At 56.9% G+C, this 22057-nt stretch overlaps 1 protein-coding gene across 8 annotated transcripts in view; it reads left to right on the top strand.

The window, feature by feature from the left end:
- Positions 1–21644, top strand: part of SLC31A1 (solute carrier family 31 member 1) — a 35645-nt gene extending 14001 nt beyond the window's left edge. For 5 of the 8 annotated variants that reach the window (XM_064171151.1, XM_064171153.1, XM_064171152.1 and 2 more), the window contains 4 exons: positions 17735–17878; positions 20142–20214; positions 20574–20742; positions 21124–21644. In XM_064171151.1, the coding sequence (XP_064027221.1) occupies positions 17780–17878; positions 20142–20214; positions 20574–20742; positions 21124–21325 (543 nt within the window). In that variant the 5' untranslated portion in view covers positions 17735–17779 and the 3' untranslated portion in view covers positions 21326–21644. Of the gene's footprint in view, positions 1–1610; positions 1631–10495; positions 10567–15856; positions 15884–17734; positions 17879–20141; positions 20215–20573; positions 20743–21123 lie in introns of those variants that run through there. The other 3 variants (XM_064171157.1, XM_064171154.1, XM_064171155.1) reach the window with 3 other exon arrangements.
- The last annotated feature ends 413 nt before the right edge of the window (positions 21645–22057 follow it).

Genomic DNA, 22057 nt, shown 5'->3' with positions numbered 1-22057 from the left:
GGGCATGGGTTTTATCTGCAGGAGACAAAGGTATTTATGGTGGTGCTGGCTGGAATGTTTGACCCTGTGCTAAAGGCCAGCTGAGGCACTTGGAGGGCTCCTTGAGCCACAGAGCATTTCTCTGCAGCTGAGAACTTCTTCCTAATATCCAGCCTATACCTACCCTGGCACAACTTGAGGCTGTGTCCCCTTGTTCTGTTGCTGGTTGCCTGGGAGAAGAGGCCACCCCCCACCTGGCTACAATGCCCCTTCAGGTAGTTGTAGACAGTAATAAGATCACCCCTGAGCCTCCTCTTCTCCAGGCTAAACACCCCCAGCTCCCTCAGCCTCTCCTCATAGGATTTGTGCTCCAGGCCCCTCACCAGCTTCGTTGCCCTTCTCTGGACATGTTCCAGCACCTCAACATCCTTCTTGAACTGAGGGGCCCAGAACTGGACACAGTACTCAAGGTGTGGCCTGAGCAGTGCTGAGTACAGGGGCAGAATAACCTCCCTTGTCCTACTGGCCACACTGTTCCTGATGCAGCCCAGGATGTCATTGGCTCTCTTGGCCACCTGGGCACACTGCTGGCTCAGAAGGAGGACATTGAGGGGCCAAGAAGGTCATCAGCATCCTGGCTTGGATCAGCAATGGTGTGGCCAGCAGGAGAAGGGAAGTGCCCCTGTAGCAACCACTGAAGTTCTGGGTTCAGCATTGGAGCCACCACTCCAAGAAGGACATTGAAGGGCTGGAGCAGGTTCAGTCCCTGTCAGGGGTTAAGTTCAACACTGGGCTTACTTTGTTGTCTCTTCCTTCTAGCAGGAAGGTTGCCAGGTCCCAGCTGCTCTGGCTGTGATCACAGACACCGTTGTGGATGCTGAGTTCGGTGCAGCCTGGCATGCAGCAGCACTTATGGGCATCTGACCAATGCTCAGCAACTGCTAAAGGGTAGGGGACAAGAGGCTGGGACCAGACTCTTGCCACTGATGCCCAGGGATGGGACAAGGGGCAATGGGCACAAACTGGAACCCAGGAGGTTCCATCTGAGCAGGAGGAGAAGTTGTTTGGTGTGAGGGTCTGGAGCAGGCTGCCCAGAGAGGTTGTGGAGTCTCCTTCTCTGCAGAGCTTTCAACCCCATTGGACATTGTGCTCCTGGGCAAGCTGCTGTGGGTGCCCTGCTGGAGCAGGGGCTTGGACTGGATGATCTGCAGAGGTCCTTTCCAACCCCACCACCGTGGCACTCTGGGATAGCAGTGGTGCAGTTGGCATCAGCCTGCAGGATAGGGAATTAGTGTGCACAAAAGGTTATCTTTGCTGTTGTGGTTTCATTTTCCCCTTTGTTTAACACAAGTTTGTTGTAGGTAGCAGAGTGTATGCTGGAAGCTGTTCTTAATTAGGGCATGCAAAATAGGCAGAGAAGTTTCTTCACCAGGTCTCAGCTTTCTAAGGAAGTAAAAATGCTTCTGAAGGGTGTTGCAAGGCTCAGGAGCGTCCCAGCTGCTCCTCAGCCCCCAGCAGAACGCTGCCTGCTCTCTGGCCCCGTGGATCGCAGCTCATGTGCTGGGTTGTGCAAGAGCTCTGCAGAAGGCAGCCCGGAGGAGGAGGAGGAGGAGGAGGAGGAGGAGGAGGTGTCTGCTTGTTCAGAAGTGAGGTCAGTTTGGAGAGGAGGGCTCGTGTGGCCCCTCTCTCTGTCTCCTCTTTGCTCCTGCTGGCCTCTTGCTCTCCCCCAGCCCAAGGGGCTGAGCAGCTGTCCCCAGCACTCAGCGGCTTTGAGCAGCAGCAGACCTCGGCTGGGTCCTGACCAAAGGTCGCTCCTGGTGAGCAGCCTGGGCTCAGCCCTTCTGGCAGCCCAGCCAGGCCTGTTCAGCCTCTGGGCCTGAAACCATTCTGCCTTATCTCTGCTTAAACACAGGGGAAGGGGAGGCCTCCAGGCTGTCACACAATCACAGAGCTGTTTGTGTTGCAAGGGGCCTTAAAAACCATCCAGTGCCAGCCCCTTGCCATGGGCAGGGACACCTCCCACCAGCACAGCTTGCTCAGGGCCTCATCCAGCCTGGCCCTCAGCACCTGCAGGGAGGGGACATCCACAACCTCCCAGGGCAACCTGTGCCAGTGTCTCATCACTCTCACTGGGGAGAACTTCTCATCTCTAGTCTCTATCTCCCCTCTTCCAGCTTCAATCCATTCCCCCTCATCCTACAAGTCCCTCCTCAGCTTTCTTGTAGCCCCCTCCGGGTACCAGAAAGCTGCTCTTAAGGTCTCCCTGGAGCCTTCTCCTCCCCTCCCTTGATGCTGGATATTTCATGCCGTGGGTTCCTATGGCTGGTTTATGTTTCAGGGTGTGAGGAAGAGAGATTAAGCTCTGATGAAGCACCCTGCCAGCTTGCAGTCCTGGAGTAATGGCTTCAGAAGTCTTTGAGGTGCACAGGGAGTGCTGAAAAGGTTCTTTTGTAGAAGCCTCTTGGGAATTGGCTTTGATGGAAACTTGTTAGTACTGGCTCTGGGCTGCCATGGGTGTGGGCTGTGAGCAGTTCTGCTGTCTCACTTGCTCTCATAGCAGTGTGCCTTATGAAGAAGTGGTAACTCAGCATCCCCTGTGATAGAAACACAGCACCAGAGAGTTGTTGGGGGTGGAACAGGCCACTAAGGGCACTGAGTGCAACCAGCAACCTAACACCGCTGTGGCCATCGACCTTAGATGTCAAAGGTAGCACTGGGTGTGGAGAAATGGCTTTGATTCCTCAGCAGTGTTAACGTGGAGTCAGTGCTGCAGTTACTGTTCCTGGCCAAAAGCAGCATTTCCAGCTCACAGGAAACTCTGCTGCTTAGACCTGGCCACGAGCTGCAAATTCAGGTTGTTGTGTCAGGCTGCTGCTGCTGTTTGCAGAGCACACAGCAGGGGATGTTTCCCAGATCCTCTTGGCTGCAGCAGGGCTCTCAGAACTCCATCATCCTGTACTTTTGTAGAACGTTAGAGGTGCTCCTGAGGCTCACTGAGCTGTCCTGGACCTGATCTAGTGGGGGATGCCTCTGCTTGCTGAGGGGCTTGGACTAGAGGACCTTTGGAGATCCCTTCCAACCCAGACCATTCTGTGGATGCTAAAATCCCCTGAACCTGCCAGGCTCTGCCTGCTGGGCTTGGTCCAGGGCTTGCACATTCTGAGGTGCATTCTGCTCCTCTCCAGAAACTTCTGTGCTCTTGGGTGTCAGAACAGAGGGACAACTGCCTCATGCAGCTAGACTGGAAGGAGGACAAGCACTAGTGCAGAGAAAGGGAAACAGGGAGGTTGGAAATGGCCAGAGGGGAGGAGTTGGTGCTTGTGATGGGCCTGAGCATGGCAGGCCACTGCTGAGAGCAAAAGTCATGGGTGTGCTGGAGATCTGCTCTGGCACCTGATGACATTGCCTGTCCTTGTTTCTGTGCCCAGCAGGGAGGGCTGGCAGGGGGTGGGTGCTGTTCTGTGGGAGCTGGAGCAGTACCAGGAAAGAGGGGGAAGTTTTGTGATGCTTAGAGAGGAACAGGCAAGCTCTGACCTTTGGATTGATCCCACCTTGCTCAGGGTAGGAGTCCACTGCCTGCTGGTGAAGCTTCTCACCTCGTGTGGTGCTGCTGGTGCTCACTGACAGTGACAAACCCAACTCCTGCTTGACATTGCCACCTGCTTCTGCTCACTGGCTGGGCAACTCCCCATCACCTTCTCCACCTGCAGACCTGACCTGCCAGCATTTCTCAGCCTGCCCTCTGATGCTCTCAGTGCTGCTCTCTGGGGTTTGCTGCTCTGCAGGGTTGTGCTCTCACTTCACTGGCCCTGTTAGTAATGGCCTGGAGCTCTGCTCCATGGATCTCAGCTCATTGTGCTGTTAGGAACACTGTCCTGCTGAGTTTTTTCTTTCTTTGATCAAAGATGTAGAGGTTTCCTGAGGAGCCTGCAGAAGCTGGGAGGTTAGGAGTGCCTGTGCCCTGCTAGGGAAGCAGATCAAGCAGGGCCTCTGACAGAAGGTGACCAGACAAGCTTGCTAGGAAAATAAACTCCATCAAAGGGCCATGATGTGGCCATGCTGAGAGGAAGAGCTCTGGCCCCTCCTCTGCTGCTGGGGATTGTGCTGAGTGAAGCTAGCTCTGCCTTCTGGAGCTGAGTGGGGCTTTGCTTCAGAGCAGAGGACAGGACCTTAAGGGTTGAATTGGTGCTGACAACTTTATCAACTCCCCCTAGCATCAGGTGATGGGACAAAAGGGAATGGCCTGAAGTTGTGTCAGGGGAGGGTTATGTTCAAGAGGAGGAAAGATTTCTTTGTTCCAAGAGTGGTGAGGGATTGGAAGAGGCTGCCCAGGGAGGTGGGGAGTCCCCATGCCTGGAGGTGTAGATTTAGGCTGAGCAGAGGAGGAAGTTCTTCACTACGAGAGTGGTAAATACAGGAGCAGGTTGTGCCCAGGTGGCCAAGAGAGCCAGTGGCATCCTGGCCTGCATCAGGAATGGTGTGGCCAGCAGGAGCAGGGAGGTCATTCTGCCCCTGGACTCTGCACTGCTCAGACCACACCTTGAGTGCTGTGTTCAGTTCTGGGCCCCCCAGTTTAGGAGGGACATTGAGATGCTTGAGCATGTCCAGAGAAGGGCAACGAGGCTGGGGAGAGGCCTTGAGCACAGCCCTACGAGGAGAGGCTGAGGGAGCTGGGATTGGTTAGCCTGGAGAAGAGGAGGCTCAGGGCAGACCTTATTGCTGTCTACAACTACCTGAGGGGTGGTTGTGGCCAGGAGGAGGTTGCTCTCTTCTCTCAGGTGGCCAGCACCAGAAGGAGAGGACACAGCCTCAGGCTGTGCCAGGGGAGATTTAGGCTGGAGGTGAGGAGAAAGTTCTTCCCTGAGAGAGTCATTGGGCACTGGAATGGGCTGCCCGGGGAGGTGGTGGAGTCGCCGTCCCTGGAGCTGTTCAAGGCAGGACTGGACGTGGCACTTGGTGCCATGGTCTGGCCTTGAGCTCTGTGCTAAAGGGTTGGACTTGATGAGCTGTGAGGTCTCTTCCAGCCCTGATGATACTGTGATACTCTTGCCCAGGGATGTGGTTGAGGCCTTGTCCTTGGAGACATTCAGGCTCAGGCTTGCTGTGGCCCTGGGCAGCCTGCTCTAGCTGGAGGTGTCCCTTGCTGGCTGCAGGGGGGCTCAACAAGATGCTTTTTGAGGGTCCCTTCCAACCTGTGAGTCTGTGGCCGAGGTACTTGGGGACATGGTTTAGTGGCCACGGTGGTGTCAGGTTGGTGATTGGACTCAGGGATCTTGGAGGTCTTTTCCAACCAAAACAGTGCTGTGATTCTATGAACTTCTTTTAGTTCTCACTGTAATTAAAAGTTAATTAATGTCTCTATCTGCTCTTAGGTGCCAAACAGCATTGGGCAACTCCAGGAAGCACCCTGTGAGCCAGCACCCTGTGAGCCAGCATCTCAGCTGCAGTCCACAGCCTGAAACTGGACCTCTGGGGGCTTTCTGGTGTGATGCCCATGGGTGCTGTGTGGTGGTTCCATGTGGGGGGTGCAGGCAGCCCTATAATGAGGGACAGAGGTGGGATCTGGGAGAGAAACACAAGGATTTGGGAAGAGTGAAAGAAGCAAACAGTGGCAGCCAGACAGAGGCCCTGAAGGATGGAGGTTTGCAGCTCCAAGTGTGAGGAAACAGCAAAATGCCTCCACTTGGCAGGGCTGTGCCAGAGCCACCCTGAGCTCCCCCGGGCACCATGGCAGGGACACATACAGGGTGTGACTGTTGGCCCCAAGCTGTGATCTGCCTGTGCTGCAGAGAACCTGAGCTGAACTCTGGCCTAGTCCTTCACCCCCAAACCACCCACTGTGGGTGGCAGGAGGCTTTGCCCCACCCTCAGCCCATATCCTGTCTCTAGGGTTTGGCAGGGGCACTTTGAGAGCAGGATCTGGCTCAGCCCAGCAGCACCAGTCTGGGCATGGCCCATTTCTGCTGTCACCTTCAGCACTCATGGCTGTGCTGTGATGGTTCCAGCCTTTTGGGATAGGATGAGAGGGAATGGATTTGAGCCAGAGAAGGGCAGACTGAGATTGGAAATTAGGAAGAAGTTCTTGAGAGCGAGGGCTGGAGAGACACTGGCACAGGTGGCACAGGGTTGCCCCCTCCCTGCAGGTGCTGAAGGCCTGGGTTGGATGAGTCCTTGACAAGCTGTGCTGGTGGGAGGTGTCCCTGCCCATGGCAGGGGGTTGGCACTGGATGAGTTTGAAGGTCCCTTCCAACCCAAACGTTTTATGAGTGTCTGAGCCCTTGCTGGAGGTGATGACAGAGGATTGGATCTCCTGCATGCCTCTCCCCCCTCATGAAGCACAAGCAGCCCTGCAGGGCACTTTCTGAGCCATTCTTCTGCCTCCACTGTGTGTGATGGCTGCTGAGGAGCTCTTCTCTGCTTGCCACCAGCTTGGCTGCCTCTCCCTCCTCATGTCCCTGCTGACTGCTTCCATGGCTGCATGTCACAGTCTGCCCAGACATCTTCTCCCAAAGCTGAGCCCGAGATGTTGTCTGTAGTCCTGCTCAGCAGTTTTTTTTGCCAGTCATTCTCCACTCCCTGCCTGCCACCCTCTGGCATCTGGAGCTGGACATTCTCCAGAGCCTCTGCCTCTTCCCTGCAGCAGGAGTAGCTCAGCTTTCTCCCTTCCCTTCATGGGTGGAGAGGGGAATGTGTCCTGTGTGTTTCTCTCCTTGACTCTGCTGGCTTAAACAGATTTGCAAGGGTCCCTGGGCATGGACAAAAGCCAGGAGATGCAGCTTGACCTTCCTGGCAACTTCACCCTTCCAGTGTCCTGAGCTCTTCCCTCCTCTTTCTTGCTCTTCATCCAACCAGTGTGTTAGGACTGCAGGGAGAAGCTGAGAGCCCTGGGGCTGGTGAGCCTGCAGAGGAGCAGCTCCAGAGGGGATCTGAGCAATTCTCAGCTAAAGGGTGGGGGGCAAGAGGCTGGGGCCAGACTCTTGTCAGTGGTGCCCAGGGACAGGACAAGGGCAAGGGGCACAAACTGGAACCCAGGAGGTTGCATCTGAGCAGGAGGAGAAAGTTGTTTGGTGTGAGGGTGCTGGAGGCCTGGAGCAGGCTGCTCAGAGAGGTTGTGGAGTCTCCTGCTCTGGAGAGCTTCCAAACCCCCCTGGCCATTGTGCTCCTGGGCAAGCTGCTGTGGGTGCCCTGCTGGAGCAGGGGCTTGGGCTGGATGAGCTCCATAGATCTCCTTCCCCCCACGCTGGGATTCCATGGTTCTCTGTTGAGCTTTTAGGAAGCCTTAAACCCTGGTAAAGGCTTTTGGTTGGGGCTCCAAGGCCAAGCCACACATTTCTGCTGTGACCTTGTAAATGTCCCTTCCAGTCTTAATATAGCACTGAGAGCTCCTTCTTCAGGCATTGCACAAGGGAAAAGCAGAGGTGTGCAATTAAGAGGTGTGCCAGGCACAGCACAGCTCCTCCTTGCATGTCTGGCTTCCAGCCTGGGGCTGCTAAGGCTTCTTGGCAGAGCTCTGAGGGGAGTTCTGCTGTTGGAGGCTGGCAGTGTGTGTCTGTGAAGCACATTGCACTGCCTTGCTGTGCAAGCAGGTCAGCATTTAGGCTGGAGATGGCCTCTGAGGTCATCGAGTCTGACCATTAACCCAACACTGTCAAGCCCCCTGCTAAAACATGGACCTCAGCACCACACCTCCACGGCTCTGAAAGCCCTCCAGGGATGGACAGATAGGCACAGGCATGGTCACAGAACCACCGAGGCTGGAAGAGACCTCTGAGATCATCAGGTCCAGCCTAGAACCTGGCACCAGCACAGCAGCTAAACCATGCCACCAGCTGCCACCTCCAAGCTATCCTTGAACACCTCCAGGGATGGGGACTCCAGCACCTCCCTGAGCACTCCATCCCAGTGCCTGATCACCTTTCCATGAGGAAGTGCTTCCCAACATCCAACCTAAACCTGCCCTCGGGCAGCTTCAGGACATGCCCCCTTGTCCTGGCACAGGTTGCCTGGGATCAGAGCCTGACCCCCACCTGACTACAACTTCCCTTCAGGTAGCTGTAGAGTGAGAAGGTCCCCTCCAGGTCTCCTCTTCTCCAGGCTGAGCACCCCCAGCTCCCTCAGCCTCTCCTCCTCAGGCTTTCCCACCAGTCCAGATGGAGACTCCAGCCCTGCCCTGGGCAGCCTGCTCCAGGCCTTGACAGTCCTTTTGGGGGAAAAAATTGTTCCTCATGGCCAACCTGCTGCAACTTGAGGCTGTTTCTTCTTACCCTGTCACTCGTTCCTTGGGATAAGAGACCAACCCCCAGCTGGCTCCAGCCCTTTCTCAGGCAGTTGCTGGGAATGAGCAGCCCTCCCCTCGGCCTCATGGACTTGCAGCATTGGGTTGGAAGGGCCCCTCGAAGGTCAGCTTGTCTGAGCTCCCTGCACTGAGCAGGACACCTCCAGCTGACTAGACCAGGCTGCCCAGCACCTTGAATGTCTTCAGGGGTGGGCCACATCCCTGGGCAACCAGTTACATCTCTGGGCCTCCTTTCCTCCAGGCTGAGCACCTCCAGCTCCCTCAGCTGCTCCAGGTACTGGTAGAGAGGAGCTGAAGATGAGGCAGCAGTGCCCAGGTGGGCAGCAGAGCCAATGGCATCCTGGGCTGGCTCAGGAGCAGGGTGGGCAGCAGGACAAGGGAGGTTCTTGTGCCCCTGTGCTCAGCACTGCTCAGGCCACCCCTGGAGTGCTGTGTCCAGTTCTGGGCTCCTGCATTGCAGAGAGCTGTTGAGGTGCTGGAAGGTGTTGAGAGAAGGGCAGCAAGGCTGGGGAGGGGCCTGGAGCAGAGCCCTGTGAGGAGAGGCTGAGGGAGCTGGGGGTGTGCAGCCTGCAGCAGAGGAGGCTCAGGGCAGAGCTGATTGCTGCCTGCAGCTGCCTGCAGGGAGGCTGTAGCCAGGTGGGGTTGGGCTCTGCTGCCAGGCAGCCAGGGACAGAAGAAGGGGACACAGCCTGAAGCGGTGCCAGGGCAGGTCTAGGCTGGATGTTGTTAGGAAGTTGTTGTCAGAGAGAGTGATTGGCATTGGAATGGGCTGCCCAGGGAGGTGGTGGAGTCTGTGTGGCTGGAGGTGTTGAAGCCAAGCCTGGCTGGGGCACTTAGTGCCATGGTCTGGTTGGTTGGGCAGGGCTGGGTGCTAGGTTGGGCTGGCTGAGCTTGGAGCTCTCTTCAGCCTGGCTGATTCTGTGATTCTCCTCCCCAGTCCTGTTTTCCAGACCCTTCCCCAGCTTTTTTGCCTCCTCTAGACTCAGCTCAAGCCCTCAAAGCCCTTTCTGGAGTGAAGGGCCCAAAACTGCCCCCAGTACTCAGGTATGGCCTCACCAGTGCCCAGCAGAAGGGGTCAAATGCTCTCTTTGCTGTCTGTCTCTGCAGCTTGACCCAGGAGGGCTCTGGCTGCTGTGGCTGAGCAGCTGGCATTGGTCTGTCCCTCAGCTGTGCCTTTGAGCAGCTGGCATTGGTCTGTCCCTCAGCTGTGCCTCTGAGCAGCTGGCATTGGTCTGTCCCTCAGCTGTGCCTTTGAGCAGCTGACATTGGTCTGTCCCTCAGCTCTGCCTCTGAGCAGCTGGCATTGGTCTGTCCCTTAGCTCTGCCTCTGAGCAGCTGGCATTGGTCTGTCCCTCAGCTCTGCCTCTGAGCAGCTGGCATTGGTCTGTCCCTCAGCTCTGCCTCTGAGCAGCTGGCATTGGTCTGTCCCTCAGCTGTGCCTTTGAGCAGCTGGCATTGGTCTGTCCCTCAGCTGTGCCTCTGAGCAGCTGGCATTGGTCTGTCCCTCAGCTCTGCCTCTGAGCAGCTGGCATTGGGTCTGTCCCTTAGCTCTGCCTCTGAGCAGCTGGCATTGGTCTGTCCCTCAGCTGTGCCTCTGAGCAGCTGGCATTGGTCTGTCCCTCAGCTGTGCCTCTGAGCAGCTGGCATTGGTCTGTCCCTCAGCTGTGCCTTTGAGCAGCTGGCATTGGTCTGTCCCTCAGCTGTGCCTCTGAGCAGCTGGCATTGGTCTGTCCCTCAGCTGTGCCTCTGAGCAGCTGGCATTGGGTCTGTCCCTCAGCTGTGCCTCTGAGCAGCTGGCATTGGTCTGTCCCTCAGCTGTGCCTTTGAGCAGCTGGCATTGGTCTGTCCCTCAGCTGTGCCTTTGAGCAGCTGGCATTGGTCTGTCCCTCAGCTGTGCCTCTGAGCAGCTGGCATTGGTCTGTCCCTCAGCTGTGCCTTTGAGCAGCTGGCATTGGTCTGTCCCTCAGCTGTGCCTTTGAGCAGCTGGCATTGGTCTGTCCCTCAGCTGTGCCTCTGAGCAGCTCTGGAGCCAAGCCTGCAGTGCCCCTGTTTGGGGAGGAAGCAGTTAAAGCAGCCAAGCTTGCCAGGAAGTTGACTCAAGGAGCTTGTCTGAAGACAAGCTGGGACCATTCGGTGGAGACCACAGCAGGGAACAGTGCTGCAGTGTCTGCAGGCTCCTGCTTCCCTTCCCACTCCCATTTACAGCACTTTAGAGGAAAAATCCAAGGGCCTGGGCTTGAGACCACAAAGCTCAGAGCCAGTGGAGCTCAGCCTCTGCCAGCTGGACTGCTGTAAGTAGAGCACTGAGAGCCTCTGGTTGCCTTCTGCGTCGCTGGCGTGGGCTGTGTGCAGCATTCCTCTGTGTGGTGCAGGACTCAGGCCTGTGTGATGCAGAAGGAGGAGCTCTTTGCTTTCCCAGCTTTTCCCACTGGATTTCTCTTGGAAGCTTTCATTTGAATTCTTAGCACATCTTAGCAGAGCTTTTTCACTACTTCAGGAGGGACCTCCTGCCCCTGCTCTTGCTACCAGAAGCCTCTGTGGAGAGTCCTTAGGTGAGGATCCCTCCAGCTGTGTTAAGGCAGAATTCTGGAGGCACAAGCAGCAAACAGCAGCTCTGCTGAGCAGGGAGCCAGTACAGAGAGACTGAAGAGATGCTTTTAAGGCTGGGGTCCTTCTGGGCTGAGGCAGTGGAATTGGGTTTAGTTCTTGCTTTTTCAGCCCTGGCACAGGAAAGATGCTGTGAAGAGAAGAGTTTGCTGCTCTGCTGGGTGTTGGTGTGGGGCTCTGTTGTTAATCCTGGTCCCAGGCTGTGATTTGGAAAGGACCTTGCTTGCCTTCCAGTGGGATGTGAAGGAGATTGTTCACAGTGTTCAGACTGAGCTGATTTGTCAGGCTCTGGGAGCTTGGCAGATCCTTCCCTCTCCTGTTCCTGCTTGTCCTGTGTGGCTGCACTGCCAGGTGAATCTGCCCTGGGTGTCTGGCAGGCTCTTAGCCACAGGAGAGCCTCTGGGCCTGACTGTGCAGTGGCAGGATTCTGGATCAGCAGAGGCAATAGGCAGGGAAACCTTGGTGGTTGTATGTGATGGAAGTCATCTGATAGCTGAGACCTGCTCGGGAGCACTGCTTTGTGTTTGGCTTCTCACCAGGTCTGGCTCCTGTTGTGCACATAGCACACTCTGTCCTCCCTTCCCTCCCCTGTGCCCTGGGGCTGTCAGCGTGGCTCATGTGTGTGCATGGCATGGGGCAGCGCTGGTTCAATGTCTGTTGGAGCGGGAAAGTAAGTCCTAAAGCTGAGCTTCAGCAAATACTTTGTTGTCAGAACCTGCTCCTGGCCCCACAGCTCCCTGACCCAGCTTGAACCCAAGCTGAGCTGCCAGGGTGGTACTGCAGGAGAGGGTTAGAGCTCTGCTTTACTGACCAGAGCCTGCCTCGGTGCTGGAGCTGCAGGATGGTGGCTTAAGGTCCCAGAGGTCCTGTGTGCATCCCTGAAGTCTTACTGTTTTCCTTGGAATTTGAGGAGTTGTGAAATGGAGGCTGTGGCTCCTCAGACCTGGGGCAACAGCACTGAGAGGGAAAGAAACGAGCCCTGGAGAGAGTTTTCTTCCTTCCTCTCTCCTGTCCCACCCTGTCTGTTTGCCTCTGCGGTAGGCTGCTGCAGAGCAGAGAGAGAACTTGGTATGTGCATCCCTTCTAGCAGTGCAGTGTGGAGACAGTGCCGCCGTGAGCTCTGTGCCCCCAGCTGTGCAGACGCTGCTCTGCTGCTGCCCCATCCCCGCTGCTGCCCCATCCCTACTCCTGCCCCGTCCCCGCTGCTGCCCCGTCCCCGCTGCTGCCCCGTCCCTACTCCTGCCCCGTCCCCGCTGCTGCCCCGTCCCCGCTGCTGCCCCGTCCCCGCTGCTGCCCCGTCCCCGCTGCTGCCCCGTCCCCGCTGCTGCCCCGTCCCTGCTCCTGCCCCATCCCTGCTGCTGCCTCATCCCCGCTGCAGCCCCGTCCCCGCTGCTGCCCCGTCCCCGCTGCTGCCCCGTCCCCGCTGCTGCCCCGTCCCTACTCCTGCCCCGTCCCTGCTGCTGCCCCATCCCTGCTGCTGCCCCATTCCTACTCCTGCCCCGTCCCCGCTGCTGCCCCATCCCCGCTGCTGCCCCATTCCCGCTCCTGCCCCATCCCCGCTGCTGCCCCATCCCCGCTGCTGCCCCATCCCCGCTGCTGCCCCGTCCCCGCTGCTGCCCCGTCCCCGCTGCTGCCCCGTCCCCGCTGCTGCCCCATCCCCGCTGCTGCCCCATTCCTACTCCTGCCCCGTCCCCGCTGCTGCCCCATTCCCGCTGCTGCCCCGTCCCCGCTGCTGCCTCGTCCCTGCTCCTGCCCCGTCCCTGCTGCTGCCCCATCCCTACTCCTGCCCCATCCCCGCTGCTGCCCCATCCCTACTCCTGCCCCATCCCCGCTGCTGCCCCATCCCCGCTGCTGCCCCATCCCCGCTGCTGCCCCGTCCCCGCTGCTGCCCCGTCCCCGCTGCTGCCCCGTCCCCGCTGCTGCCCCATTCCCGCTGCTGCCCCATCCCTACTCCTGCCCCATCCCCGCTGCTGCCCCATCCCCGCTGCTGCCCCGTCCCCGCTGCTGCCCCGTCCCCGCTGCTGCCCCATCCCTACTCCTGCCCCGTCCCCGCTGCTGCCCCGTCCCCGCTGCTGCCCCGTCCCCGCTGCTGCCCCGTCCCCGCTGCTGCCCCGTCCCCACTGCTGCCCCATTCCCGCTGCTGCCCCATCCCCGCTGCTGCCCCATCCCTACTCCTGCCCCATCCCCGCTGCTGCCCCATCCCTACTCCTGCCCCATCCCCGCTGCTGCCCCGTCCCCGCTGCTGCCCCATCCCCGCTGCTGCCCCGTCCCCGCTGCTGCCCCATCCCCGCTGCTGCCCCATCCCCGCTGCTGCCCCGTCCCCGCTGCTGCCCCGTCCCCGCTGCTGCCCCATCCCCGCTGCTGCCCCATCCCCGCTGCTGCCCCGTCCCCGCTGCTGCCCCATCCCTGCTGCTGCCTCAGCTTCTCTCCAGAGCATACCTAGGACTAACAGGATCCCAGAATGCTTTGGGTTGGAAGGGAGCTTAACGCTCATCCAGTTCCAACTGCCTGCTTGGGCAGGGACACCTCCCACCAGCTCAGGTTGCTCAAGAGCCCTTTCTCTCCACTGCCTCAGTGGAGGCAGTGCAGACAGGTGGTGCAGGCAGCAGCCACCGGTCAGGCAGAAGCCCCTGCTGCTGCAGAGCTGCCTTTCTGCAGAGCTGAACCTATTGAAAGAATTTGCCATCAGACAAACCTCTCTGTGGATTTTTATCTCCACTTCTGCACTCAGACGTGTCCAAAGCAGCACCCAGCTGCTGAGGAGGTGCCCAGCTCCATGGCAGGCAGCTTCTGTGGCTGCACAAACAAACCAGGGGTTTGCAGCCTGGAATGTTCCCCAGACATTAAACTCTTGCTCAAGACCTCTGAGGTTGTCAGTCAGAGACAGCTTGTGCTGGTGTGTCCCACTGGAGTCACTGGTCTGTAGTCAGACTTGCTGAGGAGAGACCTCATCACTCTCTACACCTCCCTGCAAGGTGGCTGCAGTGAGGTGGGGTTGGGCTCTTCTCCTTAGCCTGGAGTGATAGAAGAAAAGGAATTGGCCTGAAGTTGTGCTGGGGAAGGTTTAGGTTGGAGGTGAGGCAAAGTTTCTTTGCTGCAGGGTGGTCAGGGACTGGAACAGGCTGCCCAGGGAGGTGCTGGTTCAAGAAATTTGTGGCCATGGCACTTGGGGCCAGGGTTTAGTGGCCATGGAGGTGTTGGGGTGCTGGTTGGACTGGATGATCTCAGAGGCCTTTTCCAAGCCAAACAGTTCTGTGGTTCTGAGATCCATCCACATGTTGGGTGCCTTCAGGAACACAACAGGCAGCAGAAGTGGCTCAGGCCAAGTTATTTCCTCTGGTGCTATTTAGTAGCCCTCCTTTTGGATGGGAGCTGGACTCAAAGATCTCCAGTGGTGCTGTTCAACCTCTGACATCTTGTGATCCTCCTCAGGGTCTCCTGGAGTGGCTGTCAGTGTTTGGTAACTGCAGAGAGGGGGTGGCTTTGCTGTTGGAACACTGGGAGGTGATTCTGCCCCTCTGCTGAGACCCCTCCTGGGGTGCTGGGGCAGCTCTGGAGCCCTCAGCACAGCACAGACAGGGACTTTTTGAAGCAGGGCCAGAGGAGGGCACAGCAGTGCTGGCAGGGCAGGAAGGGCTCTGCTGTGAGGCCAGGCTGGCAGAGTTGGGGGTGTTCAGCTTGGAGAGGTTAAGGCTGCAGGGAGACCTTTGGTGGCCTTGCAGGACTTCAAGGGCTGATCAGAAAGCTGGGGACAGAGCTTTGAGCAGGGCCTGTGGTGACAGCTGAGGGTTTGAAACTAAAAGATGGAGATGAGAGTGAAGAGAAGGGAGAAATGTCTGACACTGAGGGTGGGGAGAGCCTGGCCCAGGCTGCCCAGAGAGGTGGGAGCTGCCCCATGCCTGGAACCATCCCAGGTGTGAGGTTGGTTGTGGCTCTGAGCAACCTGCTGTAGTTGCAGCTGGCCTTGCTGCCTGGGGGGGTTGGGCTGGATGAGCTTTAAAGGTCTTGTCCAACCCAGTCTGTGGTTCTGTAGTGCAGGGGGAAGCAGCTGCACAGGTGAGCCCCAAGCATGTTCTTTGTAACCTGCACCAAGACCCTGCCCATCCACATGCAGCCACCTGGGAGCTCCTGGCCTCCTCCTCTGCCAAGAGACTGCAGATCTCTGGAGCAGACCTCCTCTGTTTCTCCCTTTCTGGGGACCAGTGATGGTGGCTTAGCAAGAAGCTGGCCACAACGCAGCCTTGGAGGCAGTTTTCAATCTGGAGAGCAGGCAAAGCTGCTGTGGAGCATGTTGGAGCCTGCAGGGTTCAGCAGGAGGGTGGAATCCTGACCTGAAAAGGAATCCAATGGGTCAGTAGGCCCTGGGGACAGGGTCGTGTCCCTAGCAAAAGCAACGTGTCAGGGAGCTGAGGGGAGAGGCAGCAGAGCAGCTTTGGCTGCTGGGGAGGGGAGAGTCTTACCTTGCTGCTTTCCTCTTTGTTCTCCTGGTGTGAAGGCTTTGGCTGATCTTCCTTCCTTGCTGCAAGAGATGATTTGAAGTCTGTGTGTCTTGGCAGAGGATTCCTTTCCCAACTGTCTGTGTTCTGAAGCTTTGGTTCTAGCACTTGAGCAGAGCAGCTGATGGCCACTTGGGCTTGTCTCAGTGCTGCTTCCAGTGTAGAAAGCTCTCCTAGAGTCCCATTTCCCCTTCCCAATCTACATCTCCTTGTGCAGCTCTTGTCTCTTAGCTTTAAAAGATCCTTTCTCACCTGCAGGGGTTTCTCTGGGAGGAAGTGAGGTCTCCTCTCCTTTGTTGCTGAGGGGTTTGAGGTTTCATTTGCTGAAGTGTCTGTACTTTGGTTTTCATTGCAGTTGGAGCTCCCTGAGTGCTGGACTAGGCTGCAGGGCACAGAGTGCAGGCAGGGCCTTGGCACCTTCAGTGCTGTCCCACCTGGGCTGTGCTGGGGCTGCCTGTGCCTGGCTCTCTCACGCTGACAGATGCTGTTGTGTCAGCACTGAGAGGTATTGCCAGGCTGTTTCTTTGCTGTTGCTGTTTCCACCTGGTGGCTTTTCATTCACAGAATCATCTTGCTTGGAAAAGCTCTGTAAGATCCAACCATTGACCCAGCACTACCAAGCCTGGTTCTGAACCGTGGCCCTCAGCATGGCTTTTAAACATCATCAGGCATGGAGACTCCATCACTGCCCTGGGCAGCCTGGTCCAGGCCTTGGCAACCCTTTTGGGGAAGAAATTGTTCTCATGGCCAACCTAAACCCTCCCTGGTGCAGCTTGAGGCTGTTTCCTCTCATCCTGGCACTTGTTCCTTGGAGGAAGAGACAACTCCTGCCTGACTTTCAGGGAGCTGTAGAGAGCAATGAGGTCTCCTCTCAGCCTCCTCTTCTCCACACTGCACACCCCCAGCTCCCTCAGCTGCTCCTCCCCAGCCCTGTTCACCAGACCCTTCCCCAGCTTTGTTGCCCTTCTCTGGACCTGCTCCAGGCCCTCAATGTCCTTTTTGCAGTGAGGAGCCAAACCTGAGCCCAGGATTTGAGACATGGCCTTGCCAGTGCTGAGCACAGGAGACAAAGCTCTGCCCTGGTCCTGCTGGCCACACTCTCACTGAGCCAGGCCACGATGCTGGTGGCCGCCTTGGCCACCTAGGCACAGGTTTAGCTGCTGTTGGCCAACACCCCCAGGTGCTCTTCCACCAGGCAGCTTTCCAAGTGCTCTTCACCAAGAATTGAGACAGGAATTGTCTCTGGTTCTGTCCCAGGCTGTGGTGGGGAGCAGAGCACATCTGAGGTTGTTTAGCCTAGAGAAGAGGAGGCTCAGGGGTGACCTCATTGCTGTCTACAACTACCTGAAGGGGCATTGTAGCCAGGTGGGGGGTGGCCTCTTCTCCCAGGCAACCAGCAATAGAACAAGGGGACACAGTCTCATGTTGTGCCAGGGCAGGTCTAGGCTGGATGTTAGGAGGAAGTTGTTCTTAGAGTGATTGGCATTGGAATGGGCTGCCCAGGGAGGTGGTGGAGTCACCATCCCTGGAGGTGTTCAAGAAAAGCCTGGATGAGGCACTTAGTGCCATGGTCTGGTTGTCTGGCTAGGGCTGGGTGCTAGGTTGGAATGGATGATCTTGGAGGTCTCTTCCAGCCTGGTTGATTCTGTGATTCTATGAGCAGGAGGTGGTTTATTTTCAGTGCAGTGTGCCCAGACAGAGCTGATTTGCAATAACCAGATTAGGCATTTGGCCTGGCAGCCCTTGGAAGGTTTCTCTCCTGGTGTGTAATGTGATTAGAGGGGAGATGTGACAATGGAAAGCTCACAGAAATGAAACTGGGTTGCCTGTGGCTGTTGCAGACCTTTGCTTGGTCAGAAGTCCTGTACCACCTAACCTCATTACTGTGTTAAACATGTTCCCAATTAAATGGATAAGTGGCAATTAAGAGCAATATTGTCATCTGCTCCCTGGGGAGATGCAATTTAGACTGAGCCTCACCTCTTGCTTGAGAAGAGGCTTGGGTGGGTTTTTTCCTCCTACAGATAAGAAATGTCCCTTTCTGCTGAGCTCCTGTCCCTGCCTGTGCCACCTCAATCGGATTAGGCTGCTCTGCTGCCAGGGGTGCCAGGGATGGTGCAGCAACACCATGATGTAAAGCTCAGAGGGACACACCTCTTTTAAATGGTCCTGCTGCCTTAGCTGTGTGTCTCTGCTGGCAGAGCAGCACAGCACCAAGAGGATGCTCCACAGCTCCATCCAGAGCCAGCTGCCCTCAGTGCCCTAAAAGACTTTCTTTTATAGGCACTAGAGGTAGAGGAAGAAAACTCCATCTGCAGAATTGCTTCTTAGGTGCCTTTTTTGGTTTGTTTTCCAGGGTCTGACTTTCTTCTGTGCCTTTTTGAACCCCTCTGCAGTAAAGATGTCTCACATGAACCACTCCATGATGGCAACCACGCACCCTCCTGAGCATCACCACTCGACAGCCGCCCCAGCGCACGAGCACGGAGCTGGCATGATGGTAGGTGGGAAGGGCAGAGGTGGTGGTGGTAGATTTGATTAGCTGGAGAGCTTTGGGTCTGTGGTTCACACTGCCTTGTCCCCAGACTCTGCTCTTGAGGGTGGGAGGTTCAGCTTGGCTTTGGAAGGTGTAGAATCATGGAATGGTTTGGGCTGGGAAAGGCCTTTAAAGTTCATCCAGGGCACCCCCACTGCAGTCAGCAGGGACAGCTGCAACTAGAGCAGATGGCTCAGAACCCCAACCAACCTCACCTGGAATGATTCCAGGGATTCAGGCATCTCCCACCTCTCTGGGCAACCTGGAACAGAGTCTCATCCCCTTCAGTGTCAAACATTTCTTCCATCCCTCTGTTCCAGTGTCCCTCTTTTAGTTTCCAGCCACCATTCCTTGTCCTGTTACAACAGGGATCTGTTGGAAAGTTTGTCCTCATCTTTCTTGGAGGCTCTTTAAAGGACACAGTGATACAGTCACAGAATGGTTTGGCTGGGAAGGAACCTTAAAGATCATCCAATTCCAATGCCCCTGCCATGGGCTGGGATGCCTCCCACTAGCCCAGGTTGCTCAAGGTCCCATGTTGATGCTCAAGTCAGTCCAGTTTAAAACTCAGAGCCCATTGTGGCTTTTCTGGAGTGAAGGAGTAGCATGAGGTGATGGGCACCATGAGATGTAGTTCAGAACTGCAGTGGCAAAATGGAGCCTCTCCTTTCACAGGGAGCCCCATGGAGAAAACAAGGGGTGATGGGGACAGGCTCCTGCTGGGGTCATTCCCACTGCATTCCAGAAGGAAATGTTTGCCCATGAGCACAGTCAGAGGCTGGAATCGTCTCCCAAGGGCAGCAGTGGAGTCTCCTGCACTGGGCAGTTGAGGACTCCTCTTGCCAGGGTGCTGGGGCAGCTCACTGCAGCTCTGCTGTGACCTGGAGAGGTTGGAGCAGATGATCCTTGGGGTCCCTTCCAACCTGGCATTCTGGGATTCTGTGGTTTTGTTTTCTTTCCAGCAGGCAGCCTGGTGCCTGCTCTGCAGCCAGCTAGAGGCAGAAATGCCCAGGGAGCATTTCCCTGCAAGGAGCAGGGCTGGCTGCAGCTCTCCGTGCTGCTGGTGTCAGCAGCGGCCATAGTGGGCACAGAGAGCCTTGCCCACTGCTGTGCTGGGTGTGCTGACCTGCAGCTGCCCAGCTCTGGGCCCTTTGCCACCTGAGCTTCCAGGGAACTTTGCTCACTTGGGGGAGCAAAGTGCTGCCAGGGCCCTTGGCCACGCTGGGCTTGGGGCTGTGTTGGTCCTGGCCCCTGCTGCTCTGCTCCCTGGGTTCAGCGAGCTCAGCCTCGTGGTTGCTGGCAGCGCTGCAGCTCTGCAGAGGGCCTGGCCAAGGTGTCCATGGAGATGCCCCTGGGGTCTGTGTTTGTGTGGGGGCACTTCTAGGGACCTTTCCATCTGTTCCTCCCTTTTCTAAATCCTTTTGGAGTGAGTTTCAGGTGATTAAAACCATGAGAAATGAGGAGAGACAGGGCCCTACTGGAGGGTGTCCTGCAGAGGCTGTGAGCATGACTGAGGGACTTAAAGGTCTCTGCTCTGAAGAAAGGCTGAAAGCCCTGAGGCTGTTTGGTCTGGAGAGGAGGAGGCTGAGAGGGAATCTGATCAGTGCCTATGGGATGGGTGTCAAGAAGTGTCCAGGCTCTTTGTGGTGGTGTCCAGTGATGGGACAAGAAACAGCAGGTACAAGCTGGCACCCAGGAGGTTGCATCTGAATGTGAGGAGAAACTTGTTTGGTGTGAGGGTGCTGGAGGCCTGGAGCAGGCTGCCCAGAGAGGTTCTGGAGTCTCCTGCTCTGGAGACTTTCAAGACCCATCTGGATGTGTTCCTGTGTGAGCTGCCCTGGGTGATGCTGCCTTGGCAGGGGTGTTGGACTCTACGATCTCTGGAGGTCCCCTCCAAGCCCTACCATGGTGAGAGTCTCTGTGGTGAAGCTCTGAAGGGAAGGCAGGCAGTGAGCATTTCCACTGCAGAGGAGGAGATGGACAGGAGTTACCTTGCACTGCCTAAAGGAGCTGCCCACTGGAGTGGAACCAGAGCACCTTTAGCCTTGTCTCACCTGTGTGTGTTGCCCTGCATTTGCTAGAGGCTTCTCTTGAGTCTGGCTGTTGCCCAGATGGAACAATCTCAGTTCTTGTGACACTACAGACCTCTTTGCTGAGTCTTGTGGTGAGCTCCATCTCAGGCTGAGCTTATCCAGGCCCATCTTGGTGCTCTTTCTGTTTTGGGCAGGCAATGACTTTCCACTTCAGCTATGAGAACGTGCCACTGCTGTTTTCTGGGCTGACAATCAATTCTCCTGGAGGTGAGTAGAGCTCCTGTCCCAAACGTCCCCAGGTGAGGAATGCTTCAGGAATTGCTCTGCTGTTCAGGCCACCAACGTGCAGGAGCACAGATCAGAGGAGGGAAGCTGTCTGCATGGGCCTCAGCTGGCATCTGTGGGGTGAAAGAAGCAGAAAGGTGCTTGGCTGGGTTGAGAAGTTGCCTGGTCCTAGTGGCAGAAGTGGTTTCTGCCTTCACTCCAGGGGACTGTGTGGCCTCGGTTCGCCCTCCCCAGCTGCCCGCGGGCACCGGCTGGGGGCTGCTGGAGAGCTGCCAGTTCTGCCACCTGGGGAAGGAAGCTCTTTTGGTGCCTGGGTACAGCAGTGTCTCCTCTCCTCTCAGAAATGGCTGGTGCCTTCGTGGCTGTCTTCTTCCTGGCCATGTTCTACGAGGGGCTGAAGATCGCCCGGGAGTGTTTGCTGCGCAAGTCCCAGGTCAGCATTCGCTACAACTCCATGCCAGTGCCAGGGCCCAACGGCACCATCCTGATGGAGACACACAAAACCGTGGGGTAAGGACCTCACTTCGGGCTCTGCACTCTGCTGACTCTGTCCACTCCTGCTTTCACCAGCACAAGAAGGGCATATAACTATTGGAGCAGGTCCAGAGGAGGCCATGGAGTTAGTCAGAGGGCTGGAGAAGCTTCCTTGTGGGCACAGGCTGGGAGAGTTGAGGCTGTTCAGCCTGGAGAAGAGAAGGCTGCAGGGAGACCTCAGAGCAGCTTCCAGTGCCTGAAGTGGCTGCAGGAGAGCTGGGGAGGGACTTTGGAGTAGGGCTGGGAGTGGCAGGCTGAGGGACAATGGCTTTGAGCTGGGAGAGGGGAGATTGACTCTGTGATTTCCCCACCCATGTCCTGTGGATGCTGACTGTTCTGTGGGCTTTGTGTTCCCAGCCAGCAGATGCTGAGCTTCCCCCACCTCCTGCAGACTGTCCTGCACATCATCCAAGTTGTGGTCAGCTACTTCCTCATGCTGATCTTCATGACCTACAACGGCTACCTCTGCATCGCGGTGGCAGCGGGGGCAGGGACAGGCTACTTCTTCTTCAGCTGGAAGAAGGCTGTCGTGGTGGACATCACGGAGCACTGCCACTAACACCAGGCTGCCCAGAAGCTTCTCCACCCCCACTGCCCTCCTGAAGTGCAGCTGGCATGAGGACTGGATCATTCCCAAGCTGAGAGAGAAAATCAGCTGGAGCTGACTGCAAGGTTCCTAGCTGAGCTGGAGGGACGTGAGGAGCTGGGGGGGTGCTGCTCCTCCTTGCTGCAGGCTGGCAGCAGGGTTGGCTCTGGAGGGGGTCCCTTGGTTGCCATTCTTGGCTAGGATTTGCTTTGTTCTTAGATTTATGCTGTGATTGAAATTAGTTGGCTGAGAGAAATGTAGGAATTCTTCTTTTAAAAGTGAACCCTTTTTATTTCCCAAGTGTAAATGCTCATCCCTGAGGCTTTCCTGAAGAGTGGGGAAGGAGCCAAGCTGCCAGTGGAGGCTGCTCTGATGGGACTTACTCTCATGTGTACATAGTGCCAGGGGAGGACAGCTCCTGGTGGTGTGCTTTTGGGGCCAGTGATGCCTTCTGGTGCAGGAGGGCTCAGCCTCTGCAGAAGATTTGGTGCTGCACATCAGACAGGCTCAGGTGTGTCCTGGCAAGGGAGTGCTTTGATCCCCAAGTATGTGGCCCATGTGCTGCAGGGGCTCTAGGTGAGTCTGGCCCCCAGGCCATCAGGGTTTGGTGAGTGCTGTTAATCTCCTGATGCATCCAGCAGCTTTGCCCAGCTCCTGTGACAATGTCTGGGGCCAGCTGCTTCCACTTGCAATCAAGGAACAAGA

The sequence above is a fragment of the Pogoniulus pusillus genome, chromosome 35, assembly GCF_015220805.1.
Source record: "Pogoniulus pusillus isolate bPogPus1 chromosome 35, bPogPus1.pri, whole genome shotgun sequence".
NCBI lineage: Eukaryota > Metazoa > Chordata > Aves > Piciformes > Lybiidae > Pogoniulus > Pogoniulus pusillus.
This window is presented reverse-complemented; position numbering and strand designations above follow the sequence as displayed.